General features: G+C 44.2%; 2 protein-coding genes across 13 annotated transcripts in view; one reads left to right on the forward strand and one right to left on the reverse strand.

Moving 5' to 3' along the window:
- PPP2R5A (protein phosphatase 2 regulatory subunit B'alpha) overlaps window positions 1-2,830 on the forward strand; it is a 35,544-nt gene extending 32,714 nt beyond the window's left edge. For all 3 annotated transcript variants that reach the window (XM_015857311.2, XM_015857312.3, XM_015857313.3), the window contains exons 12-13: window positions 939-1,040; window positions 1,654-2,830. In XM_015857311.2, the coding sequence (XP_015712797.1) occupies window positions 939-1,040; window positions 1,654-1,786 (235 nt within the window). In that variant the 3' untranslated portion in view covers window positions 1,787-2,830. The remainder of the gene's footprint in view (window positions 1-938; window positions 1,041-1,653) is intronic.
- A 723-nt stretch (window positions 2,831-3,553) lies between these two features.
- The window catches only part of PACC1 (proton activated chloride channel 1), a 71,487-nt gene continuing 57,417 nt past the window's right edge, over window positions 3,554-17,623 (reverse strand). For 5 of the 10 annotated variants that reach the window (XM_085541132.1, XM_015857318.3, XM_085541131.1 and 2 more), the window contains 7 exons: window positions 17,244-17,340; window positions 16,104-16,313; window positions 13,659-13,813; window positions 12,010-12,152; window positions 7,564-7,708; window positions 5,041-5,145; window positions 3,554-4,272 (listed from right to left, as the gene is read on the reverse strand). In XM_085541132.1, the coding sequence (XP_085397258.1) occupies window positions 4,111-4,272; window positions 5,041-5,145; window positions 7,564-7,708; window positions 12,010-12,152; window positions 13,659-13,813; window positions 16,104-16,313; window positions 17,244-17,283 (960 nt within the window). In that variant the 5' untranslated portion in view covers window positions 17,284-17,340 and the 3' untranslated portion in view covers window positions 3,554-4,110. Of the gene's footprint in view, window positions 4,273-5,040; window positions 5,146-7,563; window positions 7,709-9,477; window positions 9,563-10,720; window positions 10,863-10,936; window positions 11,151-12,009; window positions 12,153-13,658; window positions 13,814-16,103; window positions 16,314-17,243; window positions 17,404-17,623 lie in introns of those variants that run through there. The other 5 variants (XM_085541130.1, XM_015857317.2, XR_014943822.1 and 2 more) reach the window with 4 other exon arrangements.

The raw sequence follows: 17,623 nt of genomic DNA on the forward strand, positions 1-17,623 counted from the left end.
TGGAATCCACTCCAAAAATGAGGGAATTGGGATGTTCTAATGATGGTGCATCTCAGGTGTTGGTTATTACATTTCCTACTTGTTTTTTTTCATACTTGCAAGACAAAATAATGACACTGAAATCTGAAAGTAATGCAAAGTTTGGCCGTGCTCAGTGCCTTCAACTGAGTCAATCTGTAGAACACAGAGAGCTTTCTACAGGCAGAAGCCCAGGGAGGCAGGAGCTTTATGCAGTCTAAGCAAATGAGAGCCCTCAGAGACTGAGATGATTCTGAATGGATCCAGGTGGTCTGTGTCAGTGCAAACCTACCAGCTGAGCCTGAATGGAACTACAGGACACCTGACTCTTGGAGCCTTAGTAGTGCCTGTGGGCCTCAACAGCTCCAAACTGTGTCCCTCTTCCCCCTGCTGCAGCCAGAAGGTGCTCTGTACTTTAGGAAGGGTGTGAAAGACACGACTTAACTGTACCCTTTAAAGGCAGGAAGTTCAGGAAGCAAGTACAGCCCTGTGGTTTTATTCTGATTTTAACAGACAGAGAAGCTGATTTATTTCTATCTACCTGCCCAGTGTCATCTTAATTATTCACTTAGGATCAGGCTTTTCCTCTCAGAACCTCTCAGTAACCTAAGTAAGCTTTTGTCTTCAAACCATGAGATGGTCAGCATTCTGATGGTGTGGGCATTTCTGACAGAACTGATTGGCTTTCTAGTGCTGTCACAGTACCAGCAGTTATACATTAGGTGATGACCGGAGCTGGGAGTTTCAAGTTAAATGCTTGTTTGTTTGTTAATGGAGGGAACTGCAGGTCAAAATTTTCTTTCACAAACTGGGCTTTGCAGCAGCACCTTAAATACAAAGCGCAGGGTCCAAAAAGGAAACCAGATGGTTGCTTAGTGAAGTATTTGCTGATTCTGATGGCTGTGCTCCTTCCATTCTAGAACCATCGTGGCACTGGTCTATAATGTGCTGAAAACACTGATGGAAATGAACGGCCAGCTTTTCGATGAGCTTACCAGCTCCTATAAAGCAGAAAGGCAAAGGTAACGGGGTTTGTTTTGTTTTCTTTGCTTGTCCAAAAGGTTGGTGATGATGAATCCATGCCTACAATGTGCCAGCTGAAATCTAGCACTGAGCTGCTGAGGCTGCGGGGTTCTGTAGAAGCACACAGTGGATACTGCTGCTGTGGGTGGCACCTGGTGGGAGAGAAGTGGGCTCAGGTGCTGCAGGGGCCGCCTGGTGCTGGCTCCGCTTCAGGGGCTGTTGGCTGGAAAATACCTCACTGCTCAAACACCTGTTATCCCACCAGCCACCCAGCAGCGCTGCTGGAGCTGTGCTGGCAGCTAAGGCTCCTTCCAGCAGTTGTACTTACACTGGCTTGAAGTGCTCAGTATCTTTCTTGTTTCCTAACTGCAAAACCACACTACAGCGATCAGCTGACACTCACGGCAGAGCACAGTTAGTGTTTTACTGCTCATCTTTACTAATCTGTATGCTTGCTTTTAATGGATGAAATGGAACGCCTCTGAACATAGCTTTGGGGAAAAATCCTTAAGCTGCAGATTACTGGGTGTAGGCTACAGTTGTTTTGGTACCTGCTTTGACACACTGCGCTTAAAGACGCGCCTGAAATGGATACTTGACTCTTTTCCACAGAGAGAAGAAGAAAGAATTGGAACGTGAGGAGCTGTGGAGAAAGCTCGAGGAGTTAAAGCTGAAGAAGGCGATGGCAGAGAATCAGAACAGCACTCACAATGTGCTCAATGCACACAATCCAAGTGCCAAATAAAAGAAATGAGCCTCCACTCGGCAAACACCTTTTTGTACCCTTTTGAGATACGTACAACTTTGCAAGATAAACCTCATCAGTGCAGTAGGAACAGCCGGCTTTCCTCTGGCTAAATGTAAATGAGAAGATTGGAATTTCAATTCAGCATTTAAGTGATGTCAGTACCACGGCATATTGTACATCTGTCTCATTATCGATATCTGTCACTTCCAGCAGTTTCATAGAACTGAATTATCATCCTTAATGAGTGAAATAATTACGGGAGTGGTGAGAATTATGACTTGAATTTTTGATTGTGTTGCACATAGGTGGTATAGTTTGCTATGTACATTTTTTCCTTGTTTTATATGTGCTTTTCACATCGCTGCATACCTTGGTGAAGATGATAGAGGAGGCTTCTAGCGGTGCTGTATTTTCTCAGATAAAACCAAGGTCCGTTACCAGTAGCACGAGACACACAGAGCGTCCCTCGCAGCACTGGAAGGATCTCTCAGGTGGTGCTGTGCATGAATTCCTGACTGAATTCACGTGTAACTTTTGCATAATTTCACTTAGTGTGAGACAGAACAGGGAGAGAAGCTCAGCTTCAACAGGGCAGGATGGCCCACGCACTTGGTTACACACAGTGAGTGCCTCTACTTAAAATTTCCCCCTGCTGCAGCTGAGGATGGAGCTTTGCTTACAGAGCCCATCGGTGATTGCCCTGCTCAGCCCACAGAGGGCTGCGGAATAGCGCAGTTCTCCTGGATGGAGAATCTGGTGGAGCACCTGGTGGATGGATGAGCAATACTAAAAAGGGGCTTTTTGCCTTTCAGTAAGGAGGAAGGGCTGTCAGTAACCAGGTCCTTGTTTTATTTAAAGAAAATGCAGCCCACCTCGTGGGGAGTTGACTTTGGAAGTCTTGTCTGTCACCTGATCAAGTACCTTTCACATCTTTTATCAGAGTACCATTCCAATCTCATCAATTGCAGTTGTGTGGAAAACTTTTGTAATGAAAGATCTTTGGGGAACTGAGCAGCATTCAATAAAGTCTTTATGTTTGTATTTAGTGCTGTAATCACATCTTTGTGCTCATACAGACCAGAGTGTTAGAACGGCCCTTACCAACGACCCTTGGCCTGTACCACTCTTGGCAGCGTCAAGGCACTTAGAGTGTGGCTTCTAAACCTCAGTGTGTGCCTCGATTTTGCTCTGGGAATCACCTGAAAGTAAATTAGTACATTTTGTCCCAGAACACTTCCTTAGAAGGCAAAGAGGAAAAAAAAATTGGGAGTACACTTACTTACCACTTAATTACCAAGCCATTAGTGGAGGATGGAAGAAGCAAAATATGACACAGCGTGCTTCCCTTCTTGCAACAGACCTTTCAGAGCAAACACAGTGGTGAGTGAAGCACTGCTGCCCTGCAGACTGCACAGCTCCGAGTCGTCAGGCGTCTGACCAGCAAGGGACTTATAAGGAAGAAAAGGACTCCGCTGCCCCAGCACAGCTCATTACTGCACATTCTCTTTAGAACAGAGAATCACATTTAAGTGCCAGGCCGATGAAAGGCTCCATTAATACCTTAGCAAAGACTGCAAGAAGCAGGGAGGAGCAGCAGCCCAAGTCTCTCTCTGAAACTATTGAGTTGCCTGAGGTAGACTGATAGAAATACATAAATAAGGCTAAACTCCAACATCTTGTGTTAATACTCCTGTCCAGATCGGTACCTCCTGTAAAAGCCCAGCTCCTCTGAGAGCAGGCAGCTTCAGAGAAGGATGTGACAGCTCGTTTCAATCTTACTTTATTTGTTTTCAATAGTCAAGTCAATACACTTCAAATGAAAAATGCTGTAGTAGAAATTCCAGTGTATTTTGTTTGTTTTAAACATTCTTTGGAGAGGGGAGGCCAGACTGTTTTGTTGTTTGGGTTTTACCTTCCACTAAGTACAGTCAAGGAAGTAACTGCACTCTGGTAGAGGATATGGGTTCAGAGCTCAGGCAGCACTTTCACAGCCTGCTGTTCTGAGCATCATCCAAAACAGTTCCTTTGTTTGTTTGTTTTAAGGAATCTTAACTGCTACATTAGCAAACCCCCTTTGCTCCCCCCACACACGAGGTCAACTCGTTAAATCTGGAATAGAAAAGGATGAGTTTGTTAGAGCTGTTCCTAGCGTTCCTAGAATTAAGCTCTCCCCACAAGTTCAGACGTCAGTTCACGAGGCTGTTCCTTTCAGCAGCTGTTTTTCCTGAAGGAAACATACCTGCTGGCTGCATTGCCATGGAAGCTTATTCCAGCTCTGCTCCGTCCCTCCTGCTGCAGATGGTTACAGGGCAGTTTGAGTCTCAGCTTATGTGGTTCATTACTTGACTCTTCCTCTTCAGATGCCTCTTTCGGATTTTGATCATCCACTTCACACTTAACTTAGCAAAGTCTGCAGCCTTGAACAGAGCCAAAAAGATACCACAGAGAAGAGCAATCGTGTTCCAAGGATTTGCTGTTATTATCTGGAAGAGATTGAAAATATTATTCTCAACCGCCTTGGCGTGCGTCCTACCTGTACATTAACCAACATCTTCAAACGGAAGAATTTGGCAGCGCACATTCTGACAGCAGCAACTGATTCTGTAGAACTACAGCAAGTATCTCAGTTTCTGTTTTTAACTACGCTTGGTTTAGGAGTAGTTAATCTTATTTACAGTTTGCAATTCTGGCACCTCGGGGCACAATGGTGACTCCTGGGACCTCAGAATGCAGCCAGCGGACTTAGGTTTAAGCATCAATAAAGTGACACAGCTTTCAGATTTGCTGCGTGTACCAGACACTGACAGCACAGAGGCGGCAGCACGGGGTCACAAGCTGAGCCACAGGGTTTGCAACCAGGTTGCCCCTATTATAGATCCACCCAGCACAGCAGCACGGACTGCTGCAGTGTCAGCAGGAGGAAGTAAACACTGCCATCCTCCCAGCTGGAAGGAGGTGGGGGCACACAGCCCATCCCACAGCTGCAGGTGCTTTCTCTTAGCTACACACACCTCTGGCTGCAAAGGTAATGCGGGGTCACTGAGCCAAGGAAGGAAGCTGATGCTCTCAAGCCCCACAGGCAATTTATTACTAAATGTATAAAAAACACAACAAAGCCCCACAGAGTGAGATCTCAAAACCAACTTCACTCTGTTACCTCAGTCCATGCAGAAGCTCCGAGGTATCACACACACAAACACACACCATCAGCACGTCAGGCAAGAAAATCAAGTGCAAGGCTGTTCACTTACATCCTGAACGGTCTGTATAAAAGGGTCCTTCCATTCAAACACCACAAAAAACAGCTGGTCATTTCTCAGCTTAGTCCGCTGGTCAATGTAGTTCACCACACTGGTCTGGGGAGGGAGAAAAGAGAAAGGTGAAGAAGGCGCAGATGACAGTTGTACAATCCAGTCTTCGGTGCACCAGAAAAGGCGTCTAATGTGATGAGAGCTGTTCTGCCTTCCTCTGCCTGCAGTGTCAGGCTTTCAGAGCACAGAACGTCAGTTTCCTCCATGTGTTTCATGATGACATTCACTTCCTGTTTCTCACCTAATACAACACTGTGCCATTTCAGACAGGCAGCCAAGGCGTCTGTTATATATAGCAGTGCTTCACTGTTCCTACTTGATGTTGTGCTGTGTCAGCAAGCAAAGGTACGACCATAGCACACGCTGCAGCAGCAGCACAGCTCTGAGCTGGTATGGTATGTACCAGCATAGGAAGCCTCACTCCATTCACCATCGGTGTCGGTGATCACTTCTGTCCCCATGTGCTTACAGGTCCGTATTCTCTTTAAAAATCCAAGCGGCAAAACAGAAGCAGAGCCTGACTGCTCTGTTCATTTATTCCTGCCTGCAGGAGGGCAGAAGGAGGTATGGTAACATTCAAGAGTGAGAGATTGCAGATGAAAGCCTTCACCTGGAGCACGGCTGCACACACAGCTACTGAGAGCCCTTTGCTGCAGCAGCATCCAGTTACCGCCCGCTGCACAGCACAGTAATTGCTTTGGAAATGCCCTCATACAGCACCCTTGTCAGAATAAAGCTTTCCCCCTGTTTGAAACGACCACTGAGTGGTGCAGAGCTGTGTGACACCTCCCAGCAGCTGTGACATGTACAGCTTAGGGGACCACAGAGATGCTGCAGCCACGTGGAGCTCTAGGCTAAAGAGTGACAACTGGGAAATGAAGGCATTGGGTCTCAACAGCCGTGTGTTTTCTAGTCAAACCCCTTTGCTGAACATTCAGCCTACACTTCTATGGCTCATTTAGTTATTGCAGCACACAACAGCCCAACTACACTCACTCAGGAAAACTGCACAATAGGAAACCAGGTCACAGAGCTGACTAAAGGCAGTGGGGAAGGCAGAAAACACCGAGTAATGGCTGCTGCTCTACTCACAGACCGACTAGCTGTTTGACCCAGTATTTGTATCCAGCTTTCTGGTACGCTGCCTCCCCGTTTTAGATTTAACAGGCCAATGAACTTCCTTATTCCATCTGAGCAGACACTGTGCTGTCAAACAGCGAGTGCAATTAGTCTGAACTATTTCAACCTCTGCTGTATTTATTAATAGGTAACTGAAACGTGAAATTTACATTTGTACCAATTCCTACATCCTTGTTTTCTTAATAAAACAAACAGCCCACACAGATGATTGGGAAGCTCAGTCACCTGCCAGACTAAATGGATGCTTGTGGTAACAAACAGCTCACCCCTGATTCTGGGTCAGTCTTTTGTTTCTACTTCAAGATGCTTCAGACATGGGCACACAGCAAAGACTTACAAAAATAATAAAACCCAACGTTACATAAATACCACAAGTGGCAAGTGAAACAGGGCTGCAGATGACGAAGGGCAGACAGCTGCTGTCAGTGCTTGTAAGACATCAGCTGGCTGGGACATCCTTTCCTCCAGACTAAGGCCCACACTGCAGGACTTCACGATTCTCCTACCCTCCCACAGCAGAGCTGAGGTTACCCACCCACAGTCACATCATCCATCAAGGCTCTGCCATAGAAGGCCTCTCCCATCAACACCAGGCACAAGGTAGCAGACTCAGAACACACTCCTGTCTATCACTGTGAGCAGTCAAGACTTATTTCATTTCTAAGTTTGCATCTTCCACCTGCATACTTTCTAGCTCGAGATACTGCAAGAAGTTGAGTTACTCCAGGTTCTTAAGGGTAATTAACAGATCAAAATCCCAATCCCAAACAAAAAGCAGATATGGCAGTGTTATAATCAATACTCAGCTTATGTTTATGTCTTCATTTTAACATCAGTCCTTGTAGCAACCTAAACAGTACTGCTTTCCATTTTCAATTCCTCTACCTCGAAATAAGGCTGCTCAGTCTCTTCAGACCCATGTGTTGGATACAGGTGTCACTTATGACACAGTCAAGGCCTCAAACTTCTCACCTGTCTGTTAGGAGATGCTTTTCCTGAGACGTGCCTCCATACCAAGAGCAGAGCTCATCAGCTCCAGCTTTACACAACTTCTCCACACTGAAAGAACTCCAGTAACTGCAGAGACGGTTCAGATGACTGACCGCTCAGCAGATGCCATTAACAGAAGCCGGTCTCCTGGCATTTCACTTCAAACAACCAACCAACACACCCACCTCTTCCTCCAGCTCACAGTGCTACCTGCTCCAAGCACTGACTTGTTGGCCAATTGTGACTAGAAGCACCCTGCTCTTTGACAGCAACCAGCTTTTTAATCACATAACGCCCCAACATCTCTATGGATTTTTTTCTTTGCTTGCTTACCTCCTGTTTGAATTCCACAGTCTCTCTGCCATCCTCTTCCTTTGTTTTCACCAAGGACATCTTGACCCAAGTTCGAAAGCCTCCAGAAAACTTCCAGCTGGAGTAGGAACTTTCACAGTCCTTCATGAATTCGGCCTTTTCTGGACTAAAGAAGAAAGAATGTTACTCTGCTGACCACGCTCAGAGCAGTGCCAGAACACTGCAGCAGCAGAACCTCAAGCCCACAAGCTCTTCAACATGAGTTTAAAACTCCTCTGAAATATCAACTGCTATAATTCAGCATATTTAAAACACTGTTAGCAGGAAAGTTTTGATTAATATTAGCACTTACCTGCTGCCTTGCTACCCTGCAGTTCCACCTCCCCCTGCAGACTGTGCTGCTTTTCAGGGGAGCTTTGTTCTGCTCATGTGTTTCCACTGGAAGAGGGAGGAAGAGAGCCAGGACCCCAGCTATCAACTCACCACAATGCAAAGAAGCAAGAGATGGAAGGAATAACCTCAGGCCAAAGCAAGCTGCTTCATCCCATTTGTGGGGAGCAAATAAACTGGTTGCAATGAAGACAACATGCCATGAAATTCACATTTAATATATTTCTATTAATTTAGGAACAACATAAAGGCTCCTATCTGCAATACAGCTGTTTTCCCAATACACAATCACAGATATCTGCAGCCCTGGAATAACAGGATTGGTTTATATCTTTTCGTAATACTGTGACTTTCCGCCATCTTAAATCTCCCAGTATCCCTCACCCTGCAAGTAGTAACGAGGTTGCTCTAGGGTAGGAACCAGACATGCCCCGTCTCTATTAAATGCACAGGACACCCTGAATTAACCATTCCATTTACTTGGAGCTTCTTGGTACTGTCATTTTAGCCACTTTCATGACACTGCTGTCAGCTCAGGGCTTTGGGTGGAGGGCTCAAACACAGAACTCCACCACACACAGAAATAGAAAGGAGAAGCGTTTCCAGAAAGAAAAAACAGTGCTCTGCTAACCATCGAGATACTGCAGAGTGCTTCCGCCATTTAGGAGATATTCATCTCTCTGTAACATTAGATGCAGCTCTCCAAACCCATAGTGAAGATGTAGCCAAAACACGAGAGGAAAGGCCAATGCCTGACTGCTCTGTGCCATGCAAACCAGTGACAAACCACTTCAGCCCCTCTCAATATTCAGGAAGAGCAGCAGCCAGGAATAGCGTGGCATTTTGCCACTCAGAGAAACACACATCATTAGCACTGTGCCAGCCGGTCATGTGCCCAGTACATGACTCAGTATGGCACCCCTGAAAAGCTTTCCAAACCAACATGGAAAATTGAGGCAGGAAGTCAGGACTCAGAGTGGAACATCACAGCCACAGCTCACACTGTAAGCAGGCAGCAATAGTACACTTTGCCTTCAATGGTAATTGTAGGCTTGAAAGATCGATATCTGAAGAGAAGCTATGAAGAAGTGATCTGAGAAGGCATCTCCCTGTGTGTGCCAACAACCAACACCACTGCCATCGAGTCAGGACAAAAACAAAGGAGGGAGGACAGCGCAGAGATGCAGAAGCTGTGCATGAATAATAGCAGAGGGCAGATAATGCCCGAGTTCCCCTCTGCTGGGGAACTGGAAACTCTCCGCCATTACACGGGATGTAACACAGGGTCAGATGTTCTGCTATTAAAGCCTTGGCTCTTCTTCATTACCACGTATTTCTTTGCACACAGCAATACAGAAAAGTGAACACGAAGCTCTGTTTAGACCCTTAAATAATCTCTGCCCCGTTCTGACTGGTATTCGTCATCTCACATAAGTTATCTGACATGCTCAAATAACGGTACTTTTGACAGTAATATCTTTAGAGGATTTTCATCTTAAACCCATGTATTACACTAATGACAGTTCAGGAAAGGAACTTGCATACTTAGCTACCCATTTTTGGTAACATGCAAGGGCTTCATTATTTCCCTTTCTCCGATCAACGTGGTTCACACAGCAGCTGCCACTGCCTTCAAGAAAAGAGAAAAACACAAAAGAAGAAAATCCATTGGCAGTAATTCCTCCAACACAGTCCGACAACAGCACACAATTCTGCAGTGTTCTGTGGAGGCCAAAACAAAGCCAGCACACACGGCCGGTTTCATACAGGCTGGTGATCCAGTTTTAACATGAGAGCTGCAAAAAATAAAACCCCTTGACAGAAACAACTGGGCCTTGCTTGAGTCCTCGCCACTCAACAAATTCTTAAAGCACAAGAGCCTAGAGGCCATTGTTAGTATTGCTTACAGCTGATGCTTGCAGCAGTCTTCAGTGGTTACTATTATATAGCGCAAAGATGGGCTGCACATAATAATACCCACAGAGAAGTTGTGGTGGTGCAGATACAGCTGGACTCTTCCCATCGATTTTAAAGAGGGCAGTTGTTCAGGTTACGATTTATGATCAAACATCCAACACGTGCATTTTAGTAATGATGATATCTGAAGAACTGCAGCATCTCAGCATCTTCAGGAATGCTACAACACTTTACATTCACTGCTGGACACAGTGCTAACAACAAGCTCTTGTAACCCATGAGTGAGACGTGGTCAGGAAAAGTAATTAACAACAGCCAAATACTGGTCAGTATTTGAAGTTCTTTTAGAGTCTATGGAAGGACAAAGGTACATTGTCAATACACAACAGTTTCTGAGGATATCAGTCCAGACTTCCCATCATAAGAATCAGCTGAGGAACCAGAAGCCATTTCTATCTTCCCTCCTGCTAGAAGCTGAATAGAAGAAGCAGATCCCACAAATGCAAGACGTTTCACCTACAGTTTATAGTCAGGAGAAAAGATCAGTTTTCAGCCTGTCCTGAACCTGCCCTGTTTGCGCCCTGGGACACCAAGAGGGCAATACACAATACTGAACAAGACAAAGACATACGGTTTGTACTAAGCTTTGGAGAATGCCTTAAGAGAGACAGTATCAAACATCTTGCGCACAACTGATTCTCTATTTCAACTGGATAATCAGATCATTTACCAGCACACTTGGAGGCCTCCGTGCCTTTGCCAATTTTACCATTATCTGGATTAGTTCAAAACCACCCTTAACCTACATTCCTATTATGTGCACAAACAGGCACGAAGGATGCACCTTCATAAAGACAACACCATTTCCTACCTTTTTCCTTTGCATCAAGCATAACTCGGGCTCAGTCTTCACTCTCCCAGCAGAGACAAGGCGGCAGCTTTAGGAACAGAGCATCATTTCCCTTTCTCTTCAGGGATCAGTTCTGCCATCTAACTCGTCTGATCTGGGAAACCTGGAGTAAGGATGTTGCAATCCCCGGTTTCTTCAGGCAGCTCACAGATGTTTCTTACTGATTCATCCACTCTGGCTCAACTACAGATGTCAAGCTAGGACCTTGGCAATACCATTTAACATTGTTTTTCATATCTAACCCACCTCTGCATAACATACGATACAAGCATTTCAGAAAGCAGCAGAAGGACTTGTCTGCAGGCAGACCCTTTGCATATTGTTACCTTAACCAGGACATGCAGGCTTTAAGTGGGAAACAAACAGCTCTTCAGAATGGCTTATCTGCAAACTGATACAATGAGAACAGGACGGTAGCTTCCAGAACTCGGGTCTGCACAGGCCAGTTTGTGTCTTTGTAAGATACCTCATTCTGCACAGAGACAGCAACCAGACCCCACACAACCACCCCTTCTGATCGTCAGCCACTGGGGATGGTCTCAGACACTCAGTCACGTCTTAAAGCACGGAAATAACTGTGCGCTTTGCTGGAATCAGTCCCACCATTCCTGCTACTGACTGCCCAAAATACCTGGAACATTCGCACTGTTCAGATGCATCTTCGTGCATTTACAGGAAGTACCAGAAAACCTAAGCTTAATATTTGTCTCTTTCATTGAAGTAGAAATGCTTTCTAAAAAGCAAATTCATATAACTGGTCTTCAGCCATCCAGAAACACCGTGAGTGAGTGCTTTCAGGCTTTGCTCCTCTGTTGGAAATACACCAGGATGAACATGCCCAAGCCTTCAAAAGGGCTTCATTACAATAATGGGTTATTTTTCTTCCTGTCCGTCACCTTATTTCTCTCTGCATAGGCCCTTTACCACTCTACATCTGGCCATTAACAAATTAAGGCTCCTTACTAGGTACAACTGTGCCTAATGGGTCTTGACTGATTTTTCATCTGGACCACAGCAGGAAAATCAGAACTCAAATTTAAATTAAAAGCTAAAATCAAGCTTCTCACGAGGTGGGAAAAGGGTTAGGGCTTTCAAGAATGTTCAAGCAAGGATTAATTCCACCCCTATTAAAATAACCAAAAGGTTGATCAGTCACTTCAATGGCACTGACATCAAATCAACACAAAGCATTATTAAAACCCCCAAGCTATAACAGTTCAATGCAGTTACAGGCTCATCCCTCCACATACCTGTTGACAAACTCTTGGAAAGAAGAAAACAGAAGGTAGTCAATGGCATTAAAATCTTGGTCTGTTCCATTTAAGTGAAACTGCAAGAACACCAGCTCCTTCTTCTTCACATCACGAGGGCCTTGAACAATCAAAGCATACTTCTATAAGCAGACAGAGAGACAATGAGAGTAGGAGAGGAGGAATCCTCATTTCCTGTTTATGAATTTGCCACCTGTCACTGATACTCTACAGAAATCTAATACAGAATGAGGTTCTCCTCATCTCTAGTAAGCAGACATCGGTTAAGACGTCCAAAAACAACACCTGCCAAGCAAATGAGAATTCCAGCTCCTGGTAGAAAATGAAGTCCCTAAGTCAAAATTCAGAGTGTTGCTAAGAAATCTGCACGAGTTCCATCAGTCTGCATCACTTCCATCACTGTTATTTGGGCTCATGTTGGAATTACCAGCTAAGGCTCTGCAGTTTGCATTCTGCAGAAGGACAATCAAGACAGTTCTTGGCATTACAGTCCAGGAACTTTCAGCTCTTGACATAAAACAATTTTCATTTGGAGTCTGATGTAGAGAATATCAGGCTTGTCCTTGAGAAAGAGGCACAGTTTCATGGCCCTCTAGCAAGCTGCTAAGGAGGGAGGGAACGGAAGGAAAAAAAGGTAGCTAGCAGGCAGATTACTGCTTAAAGTGCAGGAATTACACTGGACAGCAAGTTGTTGCTTGCAAAATCGCTCTACCAATTCAAACATGGCGCTGCATGGCTCAGAGGTCTGCCTCAATGCTTCTCCATTCAATAGGAGGACTGCAAGCTTGTGAACAAATTTACCACGCAGCATAAAATACAGGTCCTTAGGTTATTAAAATATGAGGAGAGAAATAATAATAATAGTAGAGAATGAAACGAAATACATTAAATATTTAGACTTGGCACGTTGTTTTAAAACGTGCTGGGAGCTTCTTCCCAGACAGAACTGGTCACTAGACAGAAGGAAAAACATGAGGATGAAAAAAAGGTGACCAAAGGGGTAACTAAACTCTTTGTTCGTGTCTGTTTTTCTTAGGAACAAGCTGCAATAACTTCAGATTAGACACAAGTGATCCCACTTCATACTTTCATTTTCTGAACATTTATCTGTACAGAAGCCAGAATCCCTGCATTTTTAAGGGGAATTTAGACTGCCATTTAATGTACCGTCTTATCTTATTGGCACATGGAGCTAAAATACAATAAAATGCTCAGTTGCCTAACTAAGAATTTGTCAAGTGTGACAAAAAAGACAAAACTGCTACTGCTTTCAGCATTACGTTTACTATATCAAGGAACGTGCTCGCATTCAGAGGGTGAATTAAGTGAGTTTAATTGTGCAAAGCAAGACTTCTGTTCCGTTCAGGTTTGCTTGTTATACAGCGCCACAGACAGCTGATCATCGATAACATGTACACAAACTGATTGGGGTATTTTACATTTCCAAAACTATAAAGGGACGGTTTGGAGGAAAAAAGAAAACTTAGTAATAGGAAAAAAAAAAAAACAACCCTAGAAGCAAGGATATTTTTCAGCATTTCGTAAACATTTCTACTCTCAAATTCCCCTACTGCAAGCAGAACTCCCCCACACCCCACTGAATAAGCTTTATTCTGTTGTATTATTACCATCGTTTGATTAGTAAAAGGATCCGTGTAGTTGATTCTCTGCGTGGTGCAATCAATTTCTCCTGGCTGACCTGGATTTATCAGAGGCAGAATGTGATCATAGTAATGATGCTTGCAGCTAAGCAGCTGAGCCTTTCCTGGGTAAAAGGCAATACCTGTTTGAAGAGAGAAAACATTGAAGAGATCTGACATTCATAGATTTTCACTCTGGATTTAATCCCACAGGACACTGAGCTGTCCTGCCAAGATCCAGCAGCACAATCAAATTAAATTGTGCTTGAGTATTTTTTTTGGAGCAGGACAATAATGGCAGCTGCACTCATCAGGACAGAAGTCCTGCAATGCACTGAAGAAAATCCAGGTTTCTTTTGAATTACTGCAATTCAAAGCTCACAGAAGTTACAAAGCTTCCCTCATGCTCCTTAACAAGCAGCTAAGGAATCAGTCCCTCCAGCCCTGGATAAGAGGAAAGCACAAAGTAAGCTAGGAGATTACTGAAGTTAGATGGGACACAAAGTGCTTCAACACGTATGTACTCAGATGTTACCATTTAGTACATGATATTCGAAAAGGAAAAAACATATGTGCTATATATGTGAGATAAAGCCCACCAACTAATCTCATGAAAGTGAAAAGATGTTCTTCAAAACATCTAGCATCTTCTATTCATAAAATATAACGTTATGACAACCAATCCCTTATTACTTTTATTGCTCGGTTGACAAGCTACTACTTCACCTCTATGTGAATCCATGTACTTGTATATACCACAAATCTGTGTCTGCAACCCAACAGCGAGCAGAGGTTTCAGACCTCAAATACCTCAGCTGTAGAAACCTAGCAAAATACAAGGCCCCAAACCAAATGTCTTGTTATGCCACGTTCAGTACTGGAAACAAACTTGCCTGAAGCTAATCTAGACCAACTACAAAAAATAAAGTATGATTTATAAGTTGTGCGATTAACTCACACAACTGAGATGACCTGTCCACCAAAATGCGAGATGTCAGAGTAGTCAGAACACATCAGCCTAAAAATGCTTTATTCCTTCCTTCAGTGCTCCACGCATGAAACTTGTTACCTTAACAGAGCAATGAAGGCAACATTAATGTGCAGATTAGCAAAAGGCTACATTAATTCCACAAAAACCTGTAAGAATAAAGACAACATGAAACACCTCATGAAACTACAATTACTGGAACTGTGATATTTAAGACGTGGTAACACTTCAAACAGAAATGTTACTCTCACTAACTAACATACAAAAGGCTTCCAATGCTGCCTGAGCTGCACTTGCTACCACAGCTCTATTTGCAAATGGCTACCAGATAATTTTTAAAAGCAATTATAGAACTCACGATCCAAAAATGCTTCTGTGCAGGAATCCCTCCTGCAAACTGCAATACAGTTTCCTGATGCCACATGACATTTTTATGCCAACACTGTTCTTTGCAGTGCCATCACACTGTCACTGCCTTCTGATGTACCTCCAAGTGGTAAAATATTCAGAACAGACGTAGGAAGTGGCACTGCTTCTGGGTTTGTTGGTTTGGAGGTTTGGGGTTTTTTTTTTTTGGTTGTTTGGTTGATTTTTGTTGTTATTATTGTTGTTTTATTGCTGTTGGTTTGGAAAACCCTTCTTTACTACATTTCAGTGCAGGAGTGAGATCCTGGAACCTGGAACGGATCCTGTGTGCTCCACTGCCTAAGTAGTGCTGTATGGGGAGCACTTCCATGAGAAATCACAGAATCACAGAATGACCCAGGTTGGAAGGGACCTCAAGGATCATGTAGTTCCAACCCCCCTGCCTGGCAGGGCCACCAAACATACACCTTTACTAGATCAGGTTGCCCAGGGCCCCGTCCAACCTGGTCTTGAACACCTCCAAGGACGGGGCATCCACAACCTCCCTGGGCAGCCTGTTCCAGGGCCTAACCACTCTCCTAGTAAAGAGCTTCCCCCTAACATCCAACCTAAATCTTCCCTCTTTTAACTTAAAACCATTTCCCCGTGTTCTGCTATTGTCAGCCCTTTTGAAGAGTTTACTCCCCTCCTGGGAGTAAGTTCCCTTCAGGTATTGAAAGGCTGCAATGAGGTCACCCCGCAACCTTCTCTTCTCTAGGCAGAAACTATCTTCTTTCCCTAAGAGAGCCCATTCCAGAGTGTGCAAACACTTCCTGTCTATCAAATGTTGCGTGACCATCCACAGCCACTGTCCCTGTTATTATACCATGTCACTGGCACGCATATATTTCCCCCCAGATCTGACCTACAATATTAACATTTCCATGTAATGTCAATCACAATGAAAAAACTGCAACCCAAAGTTCTGTGTCAAAGCATTGCACACACTCAGGGTCCAAATAATCAATGCTGAGTAAAATGTAAAACAGCGCAAGACAAATATGAACAATTTTGTCCACTCTATTAGCTACCAGTCTTACCAGGTGCGTCGTACAAGGACACTTCCTTGTAAGAGACAGACATCACAGGGTGCTTGAGCTTCTCCCTGAAGTCGCTGATGGTTTGGTAGACAAGGAATACAGCTACAGCCATAAGCAGCAAATAAATGAACAGAAGAATTACTGAAAACACATTCTTCAGGCAGGTCTTGCTGAAACGCAAGGAAGGGGCACTGGTACCCAGTTCACTATCTGGAACCAAACAGAACACAAATTAGAACTTTGAAATGCAGATTTGGGGGCTGAATTTACACAATGTTTGTTTAAAAATCAGTCACTTGAGAGGAAAATATACCCTAAGCTCACTTTGATTTAAGCATATATGTCGGCAGAGAGCCCTAATATTCTAACAGTGCTCTTACATAGTTCACATTTCACAAAAAAAGTCTCCTTCCAATTACATCTCGGAAAAAACAACAGACCCAATTCCTTCCTTCTCGCCTTCAAAGCTTATTCTCTGAAGATCTTCATGCTAGTCCCACTTACACACCCAGAGCTACACAAACACCGCGTACTCCACACTCCTTTGCATTCTCAGCTTCTTTTGGCAGTACTCGTAAGAAAACAATTCATGTACTGAAGTTACACCTTCCTATTTTGATTGTGAGCGATATAAAGCTGAACATGCAAAATAAACATAAAACCCAAACCCATGGAAGGAAATAAATAGGCACATTTTAAAATGACTTTTCTGTGTGGTGTAATTTAATGAGCCAGGCCCTTTTAGGCCATGCCACGCTCTGCCCTTCAGCTATAATGGCAGGGTTTGCTGTTTGCTCCTTACCACAGCAAACACTGGCCTTTTTGTAGCTCCTACTGAACGCACAACCACATACAAAGGTCCCTGGCCACACAAGTGTTCCAAACTTCATTGCCAGAAAATGTCAGCCAAGGAAATTAGGTCATTAATATGCATCAAATTGCACTATTAACAAAAAGTCTGTCTTGAGCAGCTGCAAAACATTTAGGGGATATTCATTTCAGGTTGGCATACCTTAATGTTCAAATCTGGCCTGCATCGGCCCATTTATTCAAAACAATCCAACGAAAAACCCCACAACCTTGCACAGATACAGCTTCCCAGGCACAGAAACTCAGAATCTTGGGGTCAGCAGTTCTTACCTGGTAAAATAGCAGAGCTGGTATCTTCATCAACTCCCATTTCTCCCTCTCCTTCATCCGTCGGGTTTTCAGATACTCGTTCCACATCTTCACTCAGCTGTGTAGTTAAAACAGTGGTTCAATTTCCAAACATGCTCTCAACTTGCAATTGCTGGAATTTCTATGGTACAAATAAGAGAGGCTCCAACTAACCGAACACACAAAACCATGCCCCCAGTCCAACAGCATGCAGTGTCTGTTCCAGTTCTTCACAGGAGTCACATTTGCTTAGATCTAGAGCTGAGAATTAAGTGCCATGCAGAATCACAGAATGACCCGGGTTGGAAGGGACCTCAAGGATCATGTAGTTCCAACCCCCCTGCCTGGCAGGGCCACCAAAC

This window comes from Coturnix japonica, chromosome 3, assembly GCF_054131305.1.
Source record: "Coturnix japonica strain WE chromosome 3, WE-NBRP24, whole genome shotgun sequence".
NCBI lineage: Eukaryota > Metazoa > Chordata > Aves > Galliformes > Phasianidae > Coturnix > Coturnix japonica.